The sequence below is a fragment of the Puma concolor genome, chromosome C1, assembly GCF_028749965.1.
Source record: "Puma concolor isolate L17-30 chromosome C1, mPumCon1.1.hap2, whole genome shotgun sequence".
NCBI classification, from domain to species: Eukaryota; Metazoa; Chordata; class Mammalia; order Carnivora; family Felidae; genus Puma; species Puma concolor.
In genome coordinates this window covers 188,923,320-188,946,865 of record NC_141674.1, presented here as the reverse complement: position 1 = coordinate 188,946,865, position 23,546 = coordinate 188,923,320, and the positions used below count along the sequence as shown (strand labels likewise).

The 23,546-nt window shown below is 37.3% G+C and overlaps 1 protein-coding gene across 7 annotated transcripts in view; it reads left to right on the top strand.

Annotated features, from left to right (window-relative positions):
* CATSPERT (catsper channel auxiliary subunit tau) overlaps positions 1–23,546 on the top strand; it is a 182,634-nt gene that overhangs the window by 70,719 nt on the left and 88,369 nt on the right. For all 7 annotated transcript variants that reach the window (XM_086719275.1, XM_086719274.1, XM_086719277.1 and 4 more), the window contains 4 exons: positions 679–747; positions 2,370–2,449; positions 6,049–6,195; positions 21,863–21,968. In XM_086719275.1, the coding sequence (XP_086575401.1) occupies positions 679–747; positions 2,370–2,449; positions 6,049–6,195; positions 21,863–21,968 (402 nt within the window). The remainder of the gene's footprint in view (positions 1–678; positions 748–2,369; positions 2,450–6,048; positions 6,196–21,862; positions 21,969–23,546) is intronic.

Sequence of the window (23,546 nt, the reverse complement as noted above, 5' to 3'; positions counted from 1 at the left end):
GGTGAACAAGAAAACTGAAATCATTGGATAAGAGAGTAAAATATCGTAGCTGCTTCTTTGACTATTCAGCTTTAATTGAGGAAATATTTTTCTCCTTGAGGAGTTTCTGAAGAGTTGTTTACAGTTCTCACTTGAATTTCTTCTTAAGTGCTTAAAATTATTATTTTGATTAATTGATCTTCTATTCAAAGAGACTTGCCAATAGCTAAAACAGGGACAAGGAACATAAAGAAGAGAATGATGGACATTTGAGGTCATAACCTCTGATACCCTCCTTCATTTCACATTTGAGCAAGCTGGGGTTCAGAGAGATGAAATCACTTGTCTGAATAAAATTTTTATCTGAAAATGGAAGTGGAGATAGGAGAAGTGTGAGTAAATACTTTAAAACCATATGCATGTATGTTCATATATGTATCAAGGTAATCCTATTAATTATAAATTGAAATTTTCTCTTTAACACTCATATAATATTCCTTAACATAAAGTTTTTAACATTTCAGGAACTCCATAGATTGTTCTATCGGGGTTCCTTGGGTGAATTTTTTTGTTTTTTAATCAGGATGTATTAATGCTTTGGTTTTTTAAACATAAATTTGTGATGTAAAAATATTAGTTGGCTATCACTTTTTCATTAAAATATCTTTCTGATCAATAAAATATTTGCCACATGTTTAGTTTATCTGCAGGGTGGAGGTGGAATTTATGTTCTCCTATGGAAACTTTGGTTATGGATTTTCACATCAGGTTAGTTCCTCTCTTTTAAAAATTATTCTATAGCTCTTTAGTCAAATCTCTTCTGAGCCTCTATTCAGTTTGATAAATCCTTTAAAATACATATTCTTTTTAAAAAATGAAATAAATATTTTTAAAAGAATGCTGTTTTTCTCCGACCTAAGGATAAAGGAAACTACCATTTTTTATTTCCATGTACATTTAAAAATAATCTTTATTCAAAACGCCTTTATCATAAAACTTTGCTCTTGTGTCTGTGTTGTCATTGGGTTAAAAACAATTATTTTAAGTATGTAAGAAGTGTAGATTTTTGTATCTAAAAATACTTATTAAAAATGGAGTCATTAATTATATTCACATAACATTTTTTACTCTGGTCACATATGTTCCTCCCCCTCCCCCCACAGTTATTTCAATATCTGGTGTTATTTGAGCCTTCCTTCATTTATCAAGAAAGTAGTATTTTCAAAGAAGTTAATCTTCCTAGCTTTGGCCTGACCCCTTTAAATTCATTACATATATCCATGTTCCAGTGGAAACTTTTGTACATTAACCTGTGCCCTGTTCTTTTATTATGTCCTTAGGCTACATTTGTTTTGAAATAGCTCTTGATATACCTTGGTATTATCACAACTTTGGGGCGTTTATAAATCCAGTGCCATCAGTGGTGCTGTTATATAGGGGATATGACCTGTATACTTTGCATATAATCTTTCATTTCTGTTTTTTGCAATTTTTTTTATAGTCTTGGGTTTTTTTTTTTTAATTAGGAATTGAGAGTAGGTACATTATTCTTATTAAATAAGTCTATTGCTGTATTATCCCTGGTAAAATGTTATTCTAAAATTTTGCCTATGGTATATCATAATAGTTTTTAATGCATTTTGAATCAGAAGTGATATACAGAAGAAAGCACTAGACACAATCTTTTTTTCATCTTTTTTCCTTCTTTCCTTTGATTTTTCTTTCTTTTCCTTCTGCTTATTTATTTTCTTGTGAATTGGCCCTTATAGGGACTTCTGTTTAGTCCCTTTTGTAACAGTTTATAAGCACCAACTTCAGAGGTAGATTTTGTGTCTGGATATAAGTAAAACATGTGGCAATCACATTCGTAGGGGATACCCTCTTTTCAGATAAGACTAGGCAAGTATTGTTTTATATAAGTGGGCTCTACCAAAAACATGGAACAGAGGTATTAGGTGAAAAAGAGTGGGAAATATAAAAGTTTTTGATTTTGGTGCTATGTTGGTGAACTTTTCAGTAATATAGTTCCCTACTACCCTGTCTTGATAATGTAAAAAGAGCACTACACTGGGGGCAGATAAAGCTGCATTCAAAACCTGGCTATGATGTCTCTTGGGTAACCCTTGAACAAAGTAGTTCATCTTCAGCATTTTTTTGTAAAATAGGCACAGTTATCTACATCATAGGATTATTGAGAGGATAAAATAATATTAAAGATATAATGTTCTTGACAGATATTTAGTGCTCCATAAATATTAGTTCTTTTTTCCTCTTTTAATTCTATTTCTTTTTTAATGTATTTAAGGCTTATAGTCCTAGAGAATAGTAGTATTAGAGTGAACTGTAATTGTAACTAAGCAGTGTTAAAACACACTTACGATTTTCTTCAGTTAAAACCTCTTCAGAAAATTGTTGAGCCATCCATGTTTATGAATATTGCACCACCTCCAGAAAGAACAGACCCTGTGACGTAAGTGTTTGAACACTTATGTACATAATAAGATTATGTGGCATTTAAAGCATTTCATCCATTTGATGGATCATTTTGGTGTCTTAAGACCTAGCCAGAATGGGCTAGACTCCAAGGTAAAGAGAATAGTGAATTGTTTTGCTTAATAAGATGGGAGAAAATTTGGGTTTCTGGGTATATGCCTGGAGAAATAAGATAAGGAGGAGAGGGTGCTTCATGGCTGATGGGGGGAGGAGGGAAGGTAGGGTTAGCTTGATAAGGAAAGTTAGTCAGTGAGATACCCTTTTGTAGAAGGAGGTGAGGGACTTGTAAGATCAAAGTGTTTAATAGTTCTCAGTTTTATGCTCTACAGTATAGTAGTGTTACCCCCACTTTGACATATTGCAGTTGTTACCTACAAATCTTCAGCAAAAAGTCCATGCTCAAAAAATGTTATTAGGAAACCAAAATTAACTTAAAAAATGTCAACCAATCTTAAAATTGAAACAGTAAAAATAGATAAAAGAAAAATGAGCACCTGAGATAGAAATTTAATCCATAGTGCTATCGAAGAAAAAGAAATGGAGAAAATAGGAATGAGGGAATTAGGTATAGGATGAGAACTTATGTTCTGAAGTGCTTATTGTTCTGTAGTCTCACCAGCACTGGGTATTATCATTAAAAATAAATTTTGTCCACTTGATATTGGTCATTTGTTGAAATGGTAAAATTTGAATGTTTTATGTTTATTGATCATTATTTCCTTTTCCACTCATTGATTCGATAAACATTCATTAAATGTCTGCTATATCCCCCAGGCATTGCAAATACTAAAATAAACGAGGCCTGGTCCCTGCCCTCTAGTAGCTCATGGTTTAGTGCAAAGTTAACTTGTAAAAAGAAATTATTATAATACAAATGAGATAAGAATCCTCCTAGAGGTAAACATAAGGAACTATGGGTGTGGGATAGTGGTGGAAGGAACAAAATTGGGTCATAGCAAATTTATTGATTTATGATAAGCAGAGATTCTGCATTTAATGTTGCAGATTAGGGTGTTAGAAAAGGCTCCATTTGGTTGTTTGGTTGCAGAAACATGAACCAAATGAAGCCCACTTGAGTGAATTAGAAATGCCAGACCTGACTTGGTTTAATTAGAGGAAGGTATTCAAGGGCATAGAAAGATGGTGATATTGGCATGGGTTTGTCTTTAAGACCTACTCATTCACCCAGGGAGGGTCCAGAAGATATACCTTTCACATGACAGTGAGAAGTAAATTTGTGAGGGGACCTCCACCCTTGAAGAACTCTGTGATTGCTTTTCTTTGTGGGCCAGACCTCACAGTGGGAGCTGCAGTCACTGAACTGGGAAAACCTGAATGCAGTGGGAATAACTGGATTCCAGGATAGCAGGGGCCAAGTGATGGCACTCAACCACCAATGACAAGACACGTTACTGTAATAGACAGTAGAGTCAAAGCAGCGATCAGAATAGTTTGACTCACATGGACCTTTGGCATTGGCTAATTAATCATGGTGTTCCTAGAAATAACATATATAGGAAGCCTACTAAATTCTTTCTTAATCTGTATAACAGAAAAGTTCTAGATTAAGTGAACAAAACTCTGACCTGAGTGATAAAAAGAGTCATAGCTCCTCAATCGTTTTCCAGATTTGAGCCAGTTTGCAGACCCAGAAACCTTCAAATGAAGGGGACGCTTTCTCCCCTTAAGGAGAGATGCTAGTATGCTGATAAAAATTTGTAATGTTAATCTTTCTCCCAGCTTTCCCAAAAGGGAAGGAGAGCCTTTTACCAGGGTTAATTGTACATTAGGGAAAAGGAAATAATCAGACCTTTCAGAGACTACTACTAGACTTTTCAAAGACTACTGGACACTACTGGCTCTGAAATGACACTAATTCCTGAAGACTCAAAACATCACTGTTGTCCACCAGAGTAGGGACTTAGGGAAGTCAGGTGATAAATGGAGTTTTAAACCCATCCTGTGGTTATTTCCCTAATTCCAGATTGCCTAATTGGCACCAACACACTTAGCTGTAGGTGAATCGCTACATTGATTGCCTGACCTATGGACCTAGGGATTTTAGGATGGGAAAAGCTAAATGGAAGCCACTAGAGAGCTACCTCTACCTAGGAAAACACTAAGCCAAAAGCAATACCACATTCATGTAGGGATTCAGAGATTAGTGCCATTATCAAGGACTCAAAGATATAAAAGTGGTGATTCCCATCTCATCCCCATTTAGCTCACTTATTTTGGCCTGTGCATAGAATAGATCTTGGAGAGTGACAGTAGATTGTTGCAAGCTTAACCAGGTAGTGATTCCGATTGCAGCTGCTGTACCAGGTGTGGTTTCATTTCTTGGACAGGTTAACACATCCCTTGGTACCTAGTATGCAACTAGTGATCTGGCAAATGCTATTTTCCTAGTATAAAGACCATAAAAAGCAGTTTGCTTTCTTTCAGCTGGCAAGGTCAGCAATATACTTTCACTGTCTTACCTCAGGTATATCAACTTCTCCAGCCCTATGTCATTAAATATGTTCACAGGAATTTTGATTGCCTTTCCCTTATATAAAACATTATACAGGTTCATTACAATGATGCCCTTTAAGCTGATTGGATCTAGTGAACAGAAAGTAGCAACTAATCTAACTTACTTAGGTAAGACATTTGCATGTCAGAGGTTGTAGGAAGAATTCTGACAAAAATTCAGGGGTCTTCTACCTCATTGAAATTTTGAGGAGCCAGTGGTATGGGACTTGTCGAGATAATCTTGCAAAGGTGAAAGATAAGTTGTTGTAACTGGCCCTTCCTATAACTAAAACAGAGGCACAACACTGGTGGCTTTTTTGGATTTTGGAGACAACTTATTCCTCATTTGGGTGTGCTACTCTGGCCCATCTAACAAGTGACTGGAAAATATATATATATATATTTATATATATATTTTTTATATATAAATATAAAATATATTTTTAAATTTATTAATTTATTAAATTTATTAATTTATTAAATTTATTAAATTTATTAACATATATTTTAAATATTTTTAAATATTAATTTTAATATTTTTAAATATTAATAAATAAATTTATTAGAATATATTTTAAATATAGATATATATATAAATATAGATAGATAGATATATATATCTTCTTTCCCCTCCTCATATCTTACCATCATGTAACATAAGCTATATTGACTTTATATTATAATTGACTCCAAGCTCTGAGCTGTCAGCACATAGCCCGATGCGGGGCTCGAACCCATGGACCATGAGATCATGACCTGAGCCAAAGTCAGACGCTCAACCAACTGAGCCACCCAGGCACCTCTGGGCTTAAACACTTTCTACTTCTCATTAGAACTTCAGGTCCTTATCTCCTTTCCCATCCCTGCTGCCCATCTTTGTAGTAAGAGTGCTCAAGAGAGCACTTCTGTCAGGATCTCTGATCTTTTTCTTTTTTCCTAGCTCTACCCTCTGATGGTTCAAGGTAGACAGGTGAGATTGCAATGTAGAATTGATAGCTACCACTGATTTTAGAAGTGTCGTTTGTGTAATTTCAATATTTAACATTATAGCCATTTTTGCAGAAATGTAATTACACCACAGCCAATAGAATATCCAGCATTCCTATCCCCAGACCTGAATGTTACTGTTGGGATGCCAACTGCAATGCCCCAATCCAACCAGCCATCTGTAGTGCGACTTGAAAAACTTCAGCAACAACCTCGGGAAAGGTAAAAAAAAAAAAAAAAAAAAAAAAAAAAGTCTTCATCTCATTTGTGTGTTATTTGTACATTAATTTTTTCTTTTGAGACATGAGCTTTAGATATTTGTTTAGAAAGGTCAATGAAATGACAGGAAAAGAGGTGATAACTTATTTATAAGGGAGAAAGTATAATACTTGCTCTACTCTTGACTCAACAATGTATTCTATAGGTCTCTTGTGCTTTTTTCTGTATTTCCCATCCTTTTTTCTCTATGCTTCAGTGTAAATAATTTCTCCCATCGTATCTTACAGTTCACTGGTTCTTTTTTCTTTGTTTCTAATCTGTTGTTAAACCAATTGAATTCTTTTGTGTGTGTATGGGTTTTTTTTTTAAGTTTATTTATTTTGAGAGAGAGGAGAGAGAGAGAGTGAGCTGAGGAGGAGTAGAGAGAAGGAAAGAGAGAGAAAACCAAGAAGCTCCACACTGTCAAGTGCAGAGCCTGATGTGGGGTTCAAACTCACAAACCATAAAATCATGACCTGAACTGAAATCTGGAGTCAGACACTTAACTGACTGATCCACCCAGATACCCCAAACCAATTGAATTCTTAATTTCAGTTATTTTATTGAAGTTATTTTCCTTTATTTTATAGTTTCCACTTCTCTACCAAAATCCCCTGACTTCTCTTTGAATTCTTTGAACATATTAGTCATTGCTATTTTTTTAAGTTTATTTATTTATTGGGATACCTGGGTGGCTCAGTTGGTTAAGCGTCCAACTTCAGCTCAGATCATGATCTCAACATTCGTCAGTTCGACCCCATGTCAGGCTCTGTGCTGTGCTCCAGCTCAGAGCCTGGAGCCCACTTCAGATTCCGCATCTCCTTCTCTCTCTGCCCCTCCTCCCCTTGCACTCTGTGCCTCTCTCAAAAATAAAAACATTAAAAAAATTTTTTAGGTTTATTTATTTTGAGAGAGAGAGCAAGAGAGAATGCATACACATGAGCGGGGAAGGGACAGAGAGGGAGGGAGAGAGAGACTACAAAGCAGGCTCCACACCGTCAGCATAGAGCCTGATATGGGGCTTGATCTCACAAACTATGAGGTCATGACCTGAGCCAAGATCAAGATTTGGCTGCTTCACCGATTGAGCCACCCAGGCACCCCAACCATTGCTATTTTTTTTTTTTATTTATATATGAAATTTATTGTCAAATTGGTTTCCATACAACACCCAGTGCTCATCCCAAAAGGTGCCCTCCTCAATACCCATCACCCACCCTCTCCTCCCTCCCACCCCCCATCAACCCTCAGTTTGCTCTCAGTTCTCAACAGTCTCTTATGCTTTGGCTCTCTCCCACTCTAACCTCTTTTTTTTTTTTTCCTTCCCCTCCCCCATGGGTTCCTGTTAAGTTTCTCAGGATCCACATAAGAGTGAAACCATATGGTATCTGTCTTTCTCTGTATGGCTTATTTCACTTAGCATCACACTCTCCAGTTCCATCCACGTTGCTACAAAAGGCCATATTTCATTTTTTCTCATTGCCACATAGTATTCCATTGTGTATATAAACCACAATTTCTTTATCCATTCATCAGTTGATGGACATTTAGGCTCTTTCCATAATTTGGCTATTGTTGAGAGTGCTGCTATGAACATTGGGGTACAAGTGCCCCTATGCATCAGTACTCCTGTGTCCCTTGGATACATTCCTAGCAGTGCTATTGCTGGGTCATAGGGTAGGTCTATTTTTAATTTTTTGAGGAACCTCCACACTGCTTTCCAGAGCGGCTGCACCAATTTGCATTCCCACCAACAGTGCAAGAGGGTTCCCGTTTCTCCACATCCTCTCCAGCATCTATAGTCTCCTGATTTGTTCATTTTGGCCACTCTGACTGGCGTGAGGTGATACCTGAGTGTGGTTTTGATTTGTATTTCCCTGATAAGGAGCGACGCTGAACATCTTTTCATGTGCCTGTTGGCCATCCGGATGTCTTCTTTAGAGAAGTGTCTATTCATGTTTTCTGCCCATTTCTTCACTGGGTTATTTGCTTTTCGGGTGTGGAGTTTGGTGAGCTCTTTATAGATTTTGGATACTAGCCCTTTGTCCGATATGTCATTTGCAAATATCTTTTCCCATTCCGTTGGTTGCCTTTTAATTTTGTTGGTTGTTTCCTTTGCTGTGCAGAAGCTTTTTATCTTCATAAGGTCCCAGTAATTCACTTTTGCTTTTAATTCCCTTGCCTTTGGGGATGTGTCGAGTAAGAGATTGCTACGGCTGAGGTCAGAGAGGTCTTTTCCTGCTTTCTCCTCTAAGGTTTTGATGGTTTCCTGTCTCACATTCAGGTCCTTTATCCATTTTGAGTTTATTTTTGTGAATGGTGTGAGAAAGTGGTCTAGTTTCAACCTTCTGCATGTTGCTGTCCAGTTCTCCCAGCACCATTTGTTAAAGAGACTGTCTTTTTTCCATTGGATGTTCTTTCCTGCTTTGTCAAAGATGAGTTGGCCATACGTTTGTGGGTCTAGTTCTGGGGTTTCTATTCTATTCCATTGGTCTATGTGTCTGTTTTTGTGCCAATACCATGCTGTCTTGATGATGACAGCTTTGTAGTAGAGGCTAAAGTCTGGGATTGTGATGCCTCCTGCTTTGGTCTTCTTCAAAATTACTTTGGCTATTCGGGGCCTTTTGTGGTTCCATATGAATTTTAGGATTGCTTCTTCTAGTTTCGAGAAGAATGCTGGTGCAATTTTGATTGGGATTGCATTGAATGTGTAGATAGCTTTGGGTAGTATTGACATTTTGACAATATTTATTCTTCCAATCCATGAGCAGGGAATGTCTTTCCATTTCTTTCAATCTTCTTCAATTACCTTCATAAACTTTCTATAGTTTTCAGCATACAGATCCTTTACATCTTTAGTTAGATTTATTCCTAGGTATTTTATGCTTCTTGGTGCAATTGTGAATGGGATCAGTTTCTTTATTTGTCTTTCTGTTGCTTCATTGTTAGTGTATAAGAGTGCAACTGATTTCTGTACATTGATTTTGTATCCTGCAACTTTGCTGAATTCATGTATCAGTTCTAGCAGACTTTTGGTGGAGTCTATCGGATTTTCCATGTATAATATCATGTCATCTGCAAAAAGCGAAAGCTTGACTTCATCTTTGCCAATTTGGATGCCTTTGATTTCCTTTTGTTGTCTGATTGCTGATGCTATAACTTCCAGCACTATGTTAAACAACAGCGGTGAGAGTGGGCATCCCTGTTGTGTTCCTGATCTCAGGGAAAAAGCTCTCAGTTTTTCCCCATTGAGGATGATGTTAGCTGTGGGCTTTTCATAAATGGCTTTTATGATGTATAAGTATGTTCCTTCTATCCCGACTTTCTCAAGGGTTTTAATTAAGAAAGGGTGCTGGATTTTGTCAAAGGCCTTTTCTGCATCGATTGACAGGATCATATGGTTCTTATCTTTTTTTTTGTTAATGTGATGTATCACGTTGATTGATTTGCGAATGTTGAACCAGCCCTGCATCCCAGGAATGAATCCCACTTGATCATGGTGAATAATTCTTTTTATATGCCATTGAATTCGATTTGCTAGTATCTTATTGAGAATTTTTGCATCCATTTTCATCAGGGATATTGGCCTGTAGTTCTCTTTTTTTACTGGGTCTCTGGTTTAGGAATCAAAGTAATACTGGCTTCATAGAATGAGTCTGGAAGTTTTCCTTCCCTTTCTATTTCTTGGAATAGCTTGAGAAGGATAGGTATTATCTCTGCTTTAAACGTCTGGTAGAACTCCCCTGGGAAGCCATCTGGTCCTGGACTCTTATTTGTTGGGAGATTTTTGACAACCGATTCAATTTCTTCGCTGGTGATGGGTCTGTTCAAGCTTTCTATTTCCTCCTGATTGAGTTTTGGAAGAGTGTGGGTGTTCAGGAATTTGTCCATTTCTTCCAGGTTGTCCAATTTGTTGGCATATAATTTTTCATAGTATTCCCTGATAATTGTTTGTATCTCTGAGGGATTGGTTGTAATAATTCCATTTTCATTCATGATTTTATCTATTTGGGTCATCTCCCTTTTCTTTTTGAGAAGCCTGGCTAGAGGTTTGTCAATTTTGTTTATTTTTTCAAAAAACCAACTCTTGGTTTCGTTGATCTGCTCTACAGTTTTTTTAGATTCTATATTGTTTATTTCTGCTCTGACCTTTATTATTTCTCTTCTTCTGCTGGGTTTAGGCTGCCTTTGCTGTTCTGCTTCTATTTCCTTTAGGTGTGCTGTTAGATTTTGTATTTGGGATTTTTCTTGTTTCTTGAGATAGGCCTGGATTGCAATGTATTTTCCTCTCAGGACTGCCTTCGCTGCGTCCCAAAGCGTTTGGATTGTTGTATTTTCATTTTCGTTTGTTTCCATATATTTTTTAATTTCTTCTCTAATTGCCTGGTTGACCCACTCATTCGTTAGTAGGGTGTTCTTTAACCTCCATGCTTTTGGAGGTTTTCCAGACTTTTTTCTGTGGTTGATTTCAAGCTTCATAGCATTGTGGTCTGAAAGTATGCATGGTATGATTTCAATTCTTGTAAACTTATGAAGGGCTGTTTTGTGACCGAGTATATGATCTATCTTGGAGAATGTTCCATGTGCACTTGAGAAGAAAGTATATTCTGTTGCTTTGGGATACAGAGTTCTAAATATATCTGTCAAGTCCATCTGATCCAATGTCTCATTCAGGGCCCTTGTTTCTTTATTGACCGTGTGTCTAGATGATCTATCCATTTCTGTAAGTGGGGTGTTAAAGTGCCCTGCAATTACCACATTCTTATCAATAAGGTTGCTTGTGTTTATGAGTAATTGTTTTATATATTTGGGCGCTCCGGTATTCGGCGCATAGACATTTATAATTGTTAGCTCTTCCTGATGGATAGACCCTGTCACTATTATATAATGTCCTTCTTCATCTCTTGTTACAGCCTTTAATTTAAAGTCTAGTTTGTCTGATATAAGTATGGCTACTCCAGCTTTCTTTTGGCTTCCAGTAGCATGATAAATAGTTCTCCATCCCCTCACTCTCAATCTAAAGGTGTCCTCAGGTCTAAAATGAGTCTCTTGTAGACAGCAAATAGATGGGTCTTGTTTTTTTATCCATTCTGATACCCTATGTCTTTTGGTTGGCGCATTTAATCCATTTACATTCAGTGTCATTATAGAAAGATATGGGTTTAGAGTCATTGTGATGTCTGTATGTTTTATGCTTGTAGTGATGTCTCTGGTACTTTGTGTCACAGGGTCCCCCTTAGGGTCTCTTGGAGGGCTGGTTTAGTGGTGACAAATTCCTTCAGTTTTTGTTTGTTTGGGAAGACCTTTATCTCTCCTTCTATTCTAAATGACAGACTTGCTGGATAAAGGATTCTCGGCTGCATATTTTTTCTGTCTAGCACACTGAAAATCTCGTGCCAATTCTTTCTGGCCTGCCAAGTTTCAAAAGAGAGATCAGTCACGAGTCTTATAGGTCTCCCTTTATATGTGAGGGCACGTTTACCCCTTGCTGCTTTCAGAATTTTCTCTTTATCCTTGTATTTTGCCAGTTTCAGTATGATATGTCGTGCAGAAGATCGATTCAAGTTACGTCTGAAGGGAGTTCTTTGTGCCTCTTGGATTTCAATGCCTTTTTCCTTCCCCACTTCAGGGAAGTTCTCAGCTATTATTTCTTCAAGTACCCCTTCAGCACCTTTCCCTCTCTCTTCCTCCTCTGGGATACCAATTATGCGTATATTATTTCTTTTTAGTGTATCACTTAGTTCTCTAATTTTCCCCTCATACTCCTGGATTTTTTTATCTCTCTTTTTCTCAGCTTCCTCTTTTTCCATAACTTTATCTTCTAGTTCACCTATTCTCTCCTCTGCCTCTTCAATCCGAGCCGTGGTGGTTTCCATTTTGTTATGCATTTCGTTTAAAGCGTTTTTCAGCTCCTCGTGACTGTTCCTTAGTCCCTTGATCTCTGCAGCAAGAGATTCTCTGCTGTCAGCTATACTGTTTTCAAGCCCAGCGATTAATTTTATGACTATTATTCTAAATTCACTTTCTGTTATATTATTTAAATCCTTTTTGATTAGCTCATTAGCTGTTGTTATTTCCTGGAGATTCTTCTGAGGGGAATTCTTCCACTTGGTCATTTTGGATAGTCCCTGGCGTGGTGAGGACCTGCAGGGCACTTCCCCTGTGCTGTGGTGTATAACTGGAGTTGGTGGGTGGAGCCGCAGTCAGACCTGATGTCTGCCCCCAGCCCACCGCTGGGGCCACAGTCAGACTGGTGCGTGCCTTCTCTTCCCCTCTCCTAGAGGCGGGATTCACTGTGGGGCGGGGTGGCCTGTCTGGGCTACTTGCACAGTGCCAGGCTTGTGATGCTGGGGATCTGGCGTCTTAGCTGGGGTGGGTAGGCAAGGTGCACAGGGGCAGGAGGGGCAGGCTTAGCTTGCTTCTCCTTAGGTGATCCACTTCAGGAGGGGCCCTGTGGCAGCAGGAGGGAGTCAGATCCGCTGCCAGAGGTTTGGCTCCGCAGAAGCGCAGAGTTGGGTGTTTGCGCGGAGCGAGCAAGTTCCCTGGCAGGAACTGGTTCCCTTTGGGATTTTGGCTGGGGGATGGGCGGGGGAGATGGCGCTGGTGGGCGCCTTTGTTCCCCACCAAACTGAGCTCTGTCGTCCGGGGGCTCAGCAGCTCTCCTTCCCTTTATCCTCCAGCCTTCCCGCTTTCTGAGCAGAGCTGCTAACTTATGACCTCCCAGACGCTAAGTTGCGCTTGCTGTCGGAACACAGTCCGTCAGGCCCCTCCGCTTTTGCCAGCCAGACTCGGGGGCTCTGCTTGGCCGGCGAGCCGCCCCTCCGCCCCGGCTCCCTCCCGCCAGTCCGTGGAGCGCGCACCGCCTCGCCGCCCTTCCTACCCTCTTCCGTGGGCCTCTCGTCTGCGCTTGGCTCCGGCGACTCCGTTCTGCTAATCCTCTGGTGGTTTTCTGGGTTATTTAGGCAGGTGTAGGTGGAATCTAAGTGATCAGCAGGACGCGCGGTGAGCCCAGCCTCCTCCTACGCCGCCATCTTCCCTCTCCTCTCCCATTGCTATTTTAAAGTTCATCTGTGGTAACTTTATTATCTGGATCTCCTGTAGGTCTGTTTCTATTGGTTTTTTTCCCCTCATAATTTTCAGTCAAGCCTTACATTCTCATATACCTAGCTATTTTTATTGAGTGCCAAACATTGTATCTGTAGAACTAATTTGTGGCTCTTGATTGTATATTCTTACAGGGAGGATAGACACTTGCATCTGTCAGCCAACTAGACTAGGAAACTAGCAATCCCAGATCACCTTAATTCACTTGAGATTGAGATTGAAATGATTTAGGTTTGTTTCCTATGAGGATTAGTCTTTTAATGGTCTAATCGTATTCCTAGTAGTAGGACTGGGACTAGTGTGAGGCAAGTAAGTCACAAGACAAGGAGGCTCTTATTCTCGTGGTTTAACCTTTTGGGGTCCCAACTGAAAGCCTAGATGTTTACCTTGGCTTTTCATCCTTGGCAGGGTCTGAACTCTGCTTTTTGTTCCCTAATTCTGGCATATTTGTCTCCAGGCTCTGCTCATTTTCTTAACTCTTAGCCACCACAAATGCCTGGAAGGACAAATGGTACCAAATGATGGGGCTTATTGTCTCTGAAATTCCTATAATCTTGGATCTGTAAATCCTTGGTGCTTTTGTAACTGACTGATGCTTTCAGACACAATTTTTTTAAATTTTTATTAAAAAAATTTTTTTAATGTTTATTTATTTTTGAGAGAGAAACAGAGACAGAGTGCAAGTGGGGAAGTGGCAGATAGAGAGGAAACACAGAATCTGAAGTAGGCTCCAGGCTCTGAGCTGTCAGCACAGAGCCCGACACAGGGCTCTAATTCATAGCGAGATCCTGACCTGAGCTGAAGTTGGACTCTTAAGCAACTGAGCTATCGAGGTGCCCCACTTTCAAATACAATTTTTAAAAAATATATTGTCCAGCCTTTTTAGTTGTGTAGTTAGATGGTTTATCTGAAGTAACCTAGTCCACCATTGCCAGAAGCAGAACTCCTTGGTCACTTAAAAAATGATTATTTATGTTGAATACATTTTTTACTCAGACTCATAACTTATTAATTCATTAACATTGAGCTGAATGACCAAAGAACCCTTTTATCCTCTATTCTGATGTTTTATTCATTTAGTAACATTATTGAATACCTAGTGTGTGTCAGGCACTATTATAGGGTACTAGATATACAATGGTGATTTTTAAAAACATATTTGTTAGTGTCCTCTTTCCTTCTTTGTAAGCATAATGAAGGTTTATCAATACCCCCATTCCACCCCCACCAAAGTCTGCTGTTAGTTTCGTTGATTTTTTTTTTTTTCTGTTGTCTTTTTAGTTTCTATTTTTCCCCACTCTGGTCTTTGTTATTTCCTTTGTTTTATTAATTTTGGCTTAGTTCTTTTTCCTGGTTCCTTGAAGTATAAAATTATTTGAGATCTTTCTTTTTCTTATTGTAAATGCTTACTGCTTTTAACTTACCTCTTAGAAGTGTTTTTGCTACATCCCATAAGTTTTGATATGTTGTATTTCCATTTTGATTTGTCTCAAGATATTTAAAAATATTTTTCTTTTGGTTTCCTCTTTGACCCATTGGTTATTCAGTAGCATGTTGCTTAATCTCCGCTGAAAATTTGTGAAATTAGCAGTTTCTTCTCGGAATTGATTATGGTCAGAAAGGATGCTTGATATGATTTTAGTCATCTTAAATTTATGAGTACTTGTTTTATGGCCTAACATATCTATCCTGAAGAATGTTTCACATGTACTTAAGATGACCATTGGATGGAATGTTCTATAGAAGTATTAACTCTGTGATTTAATGTGTAGTTTAGCTTCAGTGTTTCTTTATAAATTTTCTGTTTGGTTGATCTATCTATTGATGTAAGTGGGGTTTTAAAGTCCCTTACTGTTATTATATTGCTGTCTCTTTCTTCCTTCATATCTGTTCACATTTGGTTTACATATTTAGGTGCTTCTATGTTGAGTGCATAACTGTTTACAAATGTCATATTCTCTTGTTGGATTGACCCCTTTATCATTATATAGTGATCTTTGTCTCTCATTACAGTCTTTGGCTTAAAGTCTATTTTGAGTGCTATAAGTATTAGTAGTCCTACACTCTTTTGGTTCCTGTTTGCATGGAATATCTTTTTCCATAGCTTTTCTTTCAGTCAGTAGGTGTCCTTTAAGCTTAAGTGTCTCTCTTGTAGGCAGCATATAGTTGGGTCTTGGGTGTTTTTTTAATCAGCTACTCTGTCTTTTGATTGGAGAATTTAGTCTGTTTACATTTAAAGTAATTATTAAAAAGTATGGACTTACTATTGCTATTTTGTTCATTATTTTCTGGCTGTTTTTTAAATTCCTTTGTTCCCCTCTTATTTTCTTGCTGTCTTCTTTTGTGATTTGATGGTTATTTGCAATGGTACACTTAGATTCCTTTATCTTTTGTGTATCTACTCTAGGTTTTTCTTTGTGGTTTACCAGGAGGCTTACAAAACACATATTTAAAACAGTCTATTTTAAGCTGATAACAATTTAACTTTGAATGTAATAAAGCTCTGTATTTTTATCCCCCCCATTTTATACTTCTGATGTCACAGTTTGCATCTTTTTACTTTATCTTATTTATTTGTTAAGTAATTTAACAAATTATTGTAGTTGTAGTAATTTTTTTGAATCTTTTTGTCTCTTAACCTTCATATCAGGGTTATATGTGATTCACCCCCCACCATTACAATATTAGAATATCCTGAATTTAACTATATATTTACCTTTGCCAGTGAGATTTATAGTTTCATATGCTTTTATGTTACTGATTCGTATCCTTTTTGTTTGGCTTGAAGAAGTCCCTTTGTAACATTTCTTGTAGGACTGGTCTAGTGGTGATGAACCCTTTTAGGTTTTGTTTGTCTAGAAAATTTTAATTTCTCCTTCGATTCTGAAGGACAACTTTGTCATGTAGAGTATTCTTGGTTGACAGGTTTTTTGTTGTTTTGTTGTTGTTGTTGTTGTTGTTGTTGTTTTACTTTTGGCACTTTGAATATATCATGCCACTTTCTTCTGGCCTGGAAAGATTCTGCTGAAAAATATGATAGCTTTCTTCCCCCCCCCCCCCCCCCCCCGCCCAAGTTAGTTAACATACAGTGTAGTCTTGGCTTTAAGAGTAGAACCCAGTGATTCATCTCTTACATATGACACCCAGTGCTCATCCTAAAGAGTGCTCCCCTTAATGCCCGTCACGCATTTAACTCACACCCCACCCCCACATCCCTACCAACCCTCACTTCTCTGCTTTTAAGAGTATCTTATGGTTTGCCTCCCTCTGTGTTTTTATCTTATTTTTCCTTCCCTTCCTCTATGGTCATCTGTTAAGTTTCTCCAATTCCACATATGAGTGAAATCATATGATAACTCTTTCTCTGACTTATTTCACTTAGCATTAATACCCTCCAGTTTCATCCACATTGTCGCAAATGGCAAGATTTCATTCTTTTTCATTGATGAGTATTATTCTGCTGTGTGTGTGTATGTGCATGTGTGTGTATGTATCACACATGTTCTTTATCCTTTCATCAGTTGATGGACATTTGGGCTCTTTCCATAATTTGGCTATTGTTGATAGTGCCGCTATAAATATTGGGGTGCATGTGCCCCTTTGAGTCAGCATTTTTGTATCCTTTGGTTAAATTCCTAGTAATGCAACTGCTGGGTCATAGAGTACTATTTTTAATTTTTTGAGGAAGCTCTACACTGTTTTCCAGAGTGGCTACACCAGTTTTCATTCCCACTAATAGTACAATAGGGTTCCCATTTCTATACATCCTCGCCAACATCTGTTGTTGCCTGAGTTGTTAATTTTAGCTACTCTGACCAGTGTGAGGTGGTATGTCACAGTGGTTTTGATTATCTTTTCATGTGTTTGTTTGCCATCTGGATGTCGTCTTTGGAAAAATGTTTATTCATGTCTTCTGCCCAGTTCTTCACTGGATTACTTGATTTGGGGGTGTTGAGTTTAGTAAGTTCTTTATTGATTTTGGATACTAACCCTGTATCCAGCATGTCATTTGCAAGTATCTTCTCCCATTCTATCGGTTGCCTTTTAGTTTGGTTGATTGTTTCCTTTGCTGTGTAGAAGCTTTATTTATTTATTTATTTAGTTAGTTATTATCATTATTATCATTATCATCGTTTTTAATGTTTATTTATTTTTGAGAAGAGAGAAACAGAGCATGAGTGGGGAGGAGAGAGAAAGAGGGAGACACAGAATCTGAAACAGGCCCCAGGCTCTGAGCTGTCAGCACAGAGCCCGATGCAGGGCTCGAACTTCACGGACCATGAGATCATGACCTGAGCCAAAGTTGGAAGCTCAGCCAACTGAGCCACCTAGGTGCCCCTGTAGAAGCTTTTTTTATCTTGATAAGGTCCCAGTAGTTCACTTTTGCTTTGATTTCCTTTGCCTCTAGAGACATGTCAAGTAAGAAGTTGTTGCCGAGTTGTGGCTGTGGCTGAGGTTGCTGTCTGTTTTCTCCTGTAGGATTTTGATGGTTTTCTGTCTCAGATTTAGGTCTTTCATCCATTTTGAATTTGTTTTTGTGTATGGTGTAAGAAAGTGGTCCAGGGCCTGGCACTTTAGAAAGTGCGTTTGGAGTGTGCTTTGTGTACTCTGTTGTGTTTTGACTGCTCTATCCCACTGGTCAGTCCTCTGCAAAACTCCTCCTTGCTTATAGTAGTGGAGTGTTTGGACCTTCAACCAAGTGTGCTTTGATGTGTTCATTGAAGTAACCCTGTAAAAAAAAAGAAAAAGTGGGTGGGTGCTGATAGTTTTTTGTTGTTCCATTTTATATGGAATTAATTTTCCTGAAATTTTTATAAGAGATTTGGTTTAGAAAGCTTCACAAGCTTTACAGAACTCCCATTTCTGATGTTTTCATTTGGTGTTAAAATATATGAATTGCTGTCTAAGATTTTCTGGAGCCTGTCCTGGATTAGAGACCTGGTTGGTCAGTTTTAAGCATTCACAGTGGTTAGACTGCTCCAGTCCTTTTAATGGTTGACATAAATCCTTTGTACTCACTTGCTATTGGAATGAGCGAAACTCTCCCAGTTTTAACTGCTATTCTCAAATTGGCCTGTTGTACTTTCATCTAACTACCTGTTGGCTATTTTGAGGTTCTCTTATTTTCAGGTGCCTCTTTTATACCTGTTGTCTTCTGCCATATATACACTGATACCTTGAAGGTCTTATGTATATGTTTTGGGATTCATAGAGATACCTTGTCACATGATTTTGTTGTAAATGTTGCCCATAGGTTTTTGGGTTTGTTACTGAGCTACTCTGAATATTTTTATGTAGAGATTTGAGAAGATTAAAAACCTATGCTACCCCTGGTGGCATTATCTTCTAGTGTTTCCCTCTTTGGCTAAACTTTCATATTTATAATAATTTTATCTATAGTATAATTTGGGAGAACTTAAACAGTCATACCTACAAATAACGACAATTAAGATTTTTTTATTCCCAGTTCTTACACTTGAATTTTGTTTTCTTCTCTTATGATGCTAGCTAGAAGCTCTAGTCAGTGTCTAATATAAATGGCAAGGGTGGGCATCCTTGTTTTGTTGATGATCTTTAAAGGCAACACTTCTGGCATTTAATAGTTAAAAGCATTATTTATATAGGGTTTTTACATATAGATATGCTATACCAGGTTAAGTAAATAATTCCATTTTGCGTCTAGTTTTATAAGTTTTTTTAAAAAAATCATAAATGATGTTGGATTTTGCCAAGTTCTTTGTCTCTTTTAATCAGTTAAATTGTGTTTATATTTTCTAATGTCAATGTCAAAATATCCTTATATACATGGAATAAATCCTACTTGTTCATTATATATTATCTTTCTATATACTACTGGATTTTTATACTAAAATTATATCTGTTTGTAATATTTGCATCTATGTTCATGAATGAGATGAGACTAATTTTCCTTTTTTGTAATGTCCTTATTAGGGTTAATTACAGTAATAGTGTCCTAATGAAATGAATTGGGAAACATATCCTCTTTCCATTTAGTTCTTGTCAGTTACATCTTTAGGTGACTAAAGCCTTTTGAAATTTCTTGGATTAGAAGCTAAATTCCTATTTTTTCATTTGTTTTGTTCCAGAAAATATCATGTATATATTGGGTAATTTATAACATATGTATATACAAGTTTAATGAGACCTATATATTGAATAACTTCTAAAACATGTATGTATAGCTTAAATAAAGATAATGAGACTGTTGCCTAGATATTTATTCATCACCATATTTGGAAGTCCTAGCCACAGCAGTCAGACAACAAAATGAAATAAGAGGCATCCATATTGAAAAGGAAGAAGTAAAATTATCGCTATTTGCAGATGACATGATACTCTATATAGAAAACCCAAAATATTCCACCAAAAAGTTGCTAGAACTGATATACAAATTCACTAAAGTTGTGGGATACAACAGCAGCATACAGAAATCTATTGCATTTCTATACACAACAATAATGAAATAGCAGAAAGAGAAATCAAGGAATCAATCCCATTTACAATTACACCAAAAACCATGAGATACCTAAGAATAAACCTAACCAAAGTACAGGTGAAAGACCTGTACTCTGAAAACTATAAAACACTGATGAAAGAAATTGAAGATGACACAAACAAGTGGAAAATCACTCCATGCTCCTGGATTGGAAGAGCAAATATTGTTAAAATGTCCATGCTACCCAAAGCAATCTACACATTTAATGCAATCCCTATCAAAATACCACCAACATTCTTCACAGAGCTAGAACAAACAATCCTAAAATTTGTATGGAATGACAAAAGACCCCAATAGCCAAAGCCACCTTGAAAAAGAAAAGCAAAACTGGAGGCATCACAATTCTGGACTTTAAGTTATGTTACAAAGCTGTAATCATCAAGACAGTATGGTACTGGCACAAAAACAGACACATAAATCAATAGAACCGAATAGAAAACCCAGAAATGAACCCACAACTATATGGTCAATTAGTCTTTGACAAAGCAAGAAAGAATATTCAATGGGAAAAAGTCTCTTCAGCAGATGGTGTTGGGAAAACTGAACAGCAACATGCAAAAGAATGAAACTGGATCACTTTTTTACCACCACACACAAAAATGAATTCTAAATGGATTAAAAACCTAAATATGAGACAGACAACCATTAAAATCCTAGGTAACAGAGGCAGTAACCTCTTTGACATCAGCCGTAGGAACTTCTTACTAGATATGTCTCCTGAGGCAAGGGAAACAAAAGCAAAAATGAACTGTTGGGACTTCATCAAAATAAAAACCTTCTGCACAGTGAAGGAAACAATCAACAAAACTAAAAGCAACCCATGGAATGAGAGAAGATATTTGTGAATGACATATCTGATAAAGGGTTAGTATCTAAAATATATAAAGAACTTAGACATCTCAACACCCAAAAACCAATTAAAGAATGGGCAGAAGATATGAATAGACATTTTCCCAAAGAAGACATCCAGATGGCCAACAGACATGTAAAAAGATGCTCAGGGAAATACAAATCAAAACTGCAATGAGATACCCCTCACACCTGTCAGAATGGCTAAAATGAACAACACAAGAAACAACCGATGGATAAAGGAGAGCCATCTTACACTGTTGGTGGGAATGCAAACTAGTGCAGCTACTTAGGACAAAACAGTATGGAGGTTCCTCAAAAAGTTAAAAATCCAGCAATGGCACTACTAGGTATTTACCCAAAGAATACAAAAAATACTAATTCAAAGGGATACATGCACCCCAATGTTTATAGCAGCATTATCAACAGTAGCCAAATTATGGAAAGAGCCCAAATGTCCGTTAACTGATGAGTGGATAAAGACACACACACACACACACACACACACACACACACACACACACAAATATTACTCAGGCATAAAGAAGAATGAAATGTTGCTATTTGCAATGACACGGATGGAGCTAGAGTATTATGGTAAGTGAAATAAGTCAGAGAAAGACAAATACCATATGATTTCACTCATAGGCAGAATTTAAGAAACAAAGGAAATGATCACAGGGGAAAAAAGAGAGAAACCAAGAAACAGCCTCTTAGCTATAGAGAACAAGCTAATGGTTACCAGAGGGGAGGTTGGAGGGAGGGATGGGTTAAATGAGTGATGGTGATTAAAGAGTGTACTTAGTGTGATGCACACCAGGTGTTGTATGGAAATTTTGAATCACTAAATTGTACACCTGAAACTAATATTACATTGTATATTAACTAACTGGAATTTGAATAAAAACTTAAATCATCACTATCAAAAATGTGTTTTGTGTGCCGTTATGAGATTCCATCCTCTCCTCAACCCTCCTCAGGTAGCTACTGCTCTCATTTTTATTATAATCATTCCTTTCTTTCATATTCTTAATATATTGCTGGTTTGCCTCTCAGAACATTTTATAAGTGTATCATACTGAATGTATTCTTCTGTGAATCATGCCATATATGTTCTTCTGTCACTTATTTTTTAAATGTATACCTGATTTCTTTCTTTAGGCTGGAAAAAATGAAAAAAGAATATAGGAATCTGAGTACATGGATAGAAAAAGCTAGCTATTTAAAAGGAGTTCTTACCCCAAAATTGGCCAATAAAGAATGTAAGGTAATTAACGTAATACATTCTCCATATCTAACTTCTAATACTATTTATTTAAAAAAGATTATGATAATTAAAAGTGATAATAAGATATTGCTTAGTTCTTGATATATAAAATGCTATTCATGATTCATGTACTTTCCTATTTTCCTAATGTGACATTCAATAAATGTTAACTAATAATTTGTAAGGTTTGGTTTTTTAACAGCTTTGTTAAGATATAATTCACCTGCTTAAAGTATAGAATTCAGTGACCTTTAGTATATTCACAGAATTGTATGTCCATTGCTATAATCAATTTTCAAACATTATTACCCCCCAAAGAAACCCCCTAACCAAACCTCTCACACCCCTCTAGCCCTAGACAATAACGAATATCCTTCCTGTTTTCATAGATTTGCTGATCCTAAACATTTCATTTGAGTGGAACCAATGAATATATAGTTCTTTGTGACTTGCTTCTTTAATTTAGCATAGTGTTTTCAGGATTCATTCCATTGTAGCATGTAGCAATACTTTGTTTCTTTTTACTACCAAATAATATTCCACTATATGGATATGTACCACATTTTGTTTATCCTCATCAGTTGATGGACATTTGGATTGTTTTGACTTTTTAGCTGTCATCAGTTATGCTCCTGTGACCATTCATATGCAGATTTTTATGTGGGCATATGTTTGTGATTTTCTTGGGTATATACCTAGGAGTGGAATTGTTAGATCATACAGTAATTCCCTCTTTAACTTTTTCAGGAACTGTCAAACTGTTTTTCATATCAGCTGCACAATTTTACATCCAACCAACAATGTATGAAGGTTCCATATATTCTCCAACACTTGTTATTTTACTTTTCTGTTGTTGTTTTAATTATAGCCATCCTAGTGGTTTGAAGTGGTAACTTTTCGGTAGTGGTTTTGATTTGCCTTTCTCTGATAACCATTGATGTGAACATCTTTTCATGTGTTTACTGGCCATTGGTATATCTTCTTTGATAAATGTTTATTCAAATCCTTTGTTGATTTTAAAAATTGGGTTATTTTTATTTTTTAATTTTTTAACGTTTATTTTTGAGAGAGAGAGAGAGAGGGCAAGCAAGCGTGAGTGGAGGGAGGGGCAGAGAGAGAGAGAGACACACACACACACACAGAATGTGAAGCAGGCTCCAGGCTCTGAGCTGTCAGCACAGAGCCTGACGCGGGGCTCGAACTCACCAACTGCGAGATCATGACCTGAAGTCAGACGCTTAACTGAGTCACCCATGCATCCCTAGGTTATTTTTATTTTTATTGTTCAGTTGTAAGAGTTCTTTATATATTTTGAATATTAGACCTTTGTCACATATATAAGTGAGGTTTAATATTTAGAAATATAATCTAACCAGGGCGCCTGGGTGACTCAGTCAGGTAAGCGTCTGACTTTGGCTCAGGTCATGATCTCACTGTTGATGGGTTCGAGCCCCGAGTCGGGCTCTGTACTGACAGCTCAGAGCCTGGAGCCTGCTTCACATTCTGTGTCTCCTTCTCTCCTGTCCCTCCCCTGCTCACGCTCTGTCTCTGTGTCTCAAAATAAATAAACATCAAAAA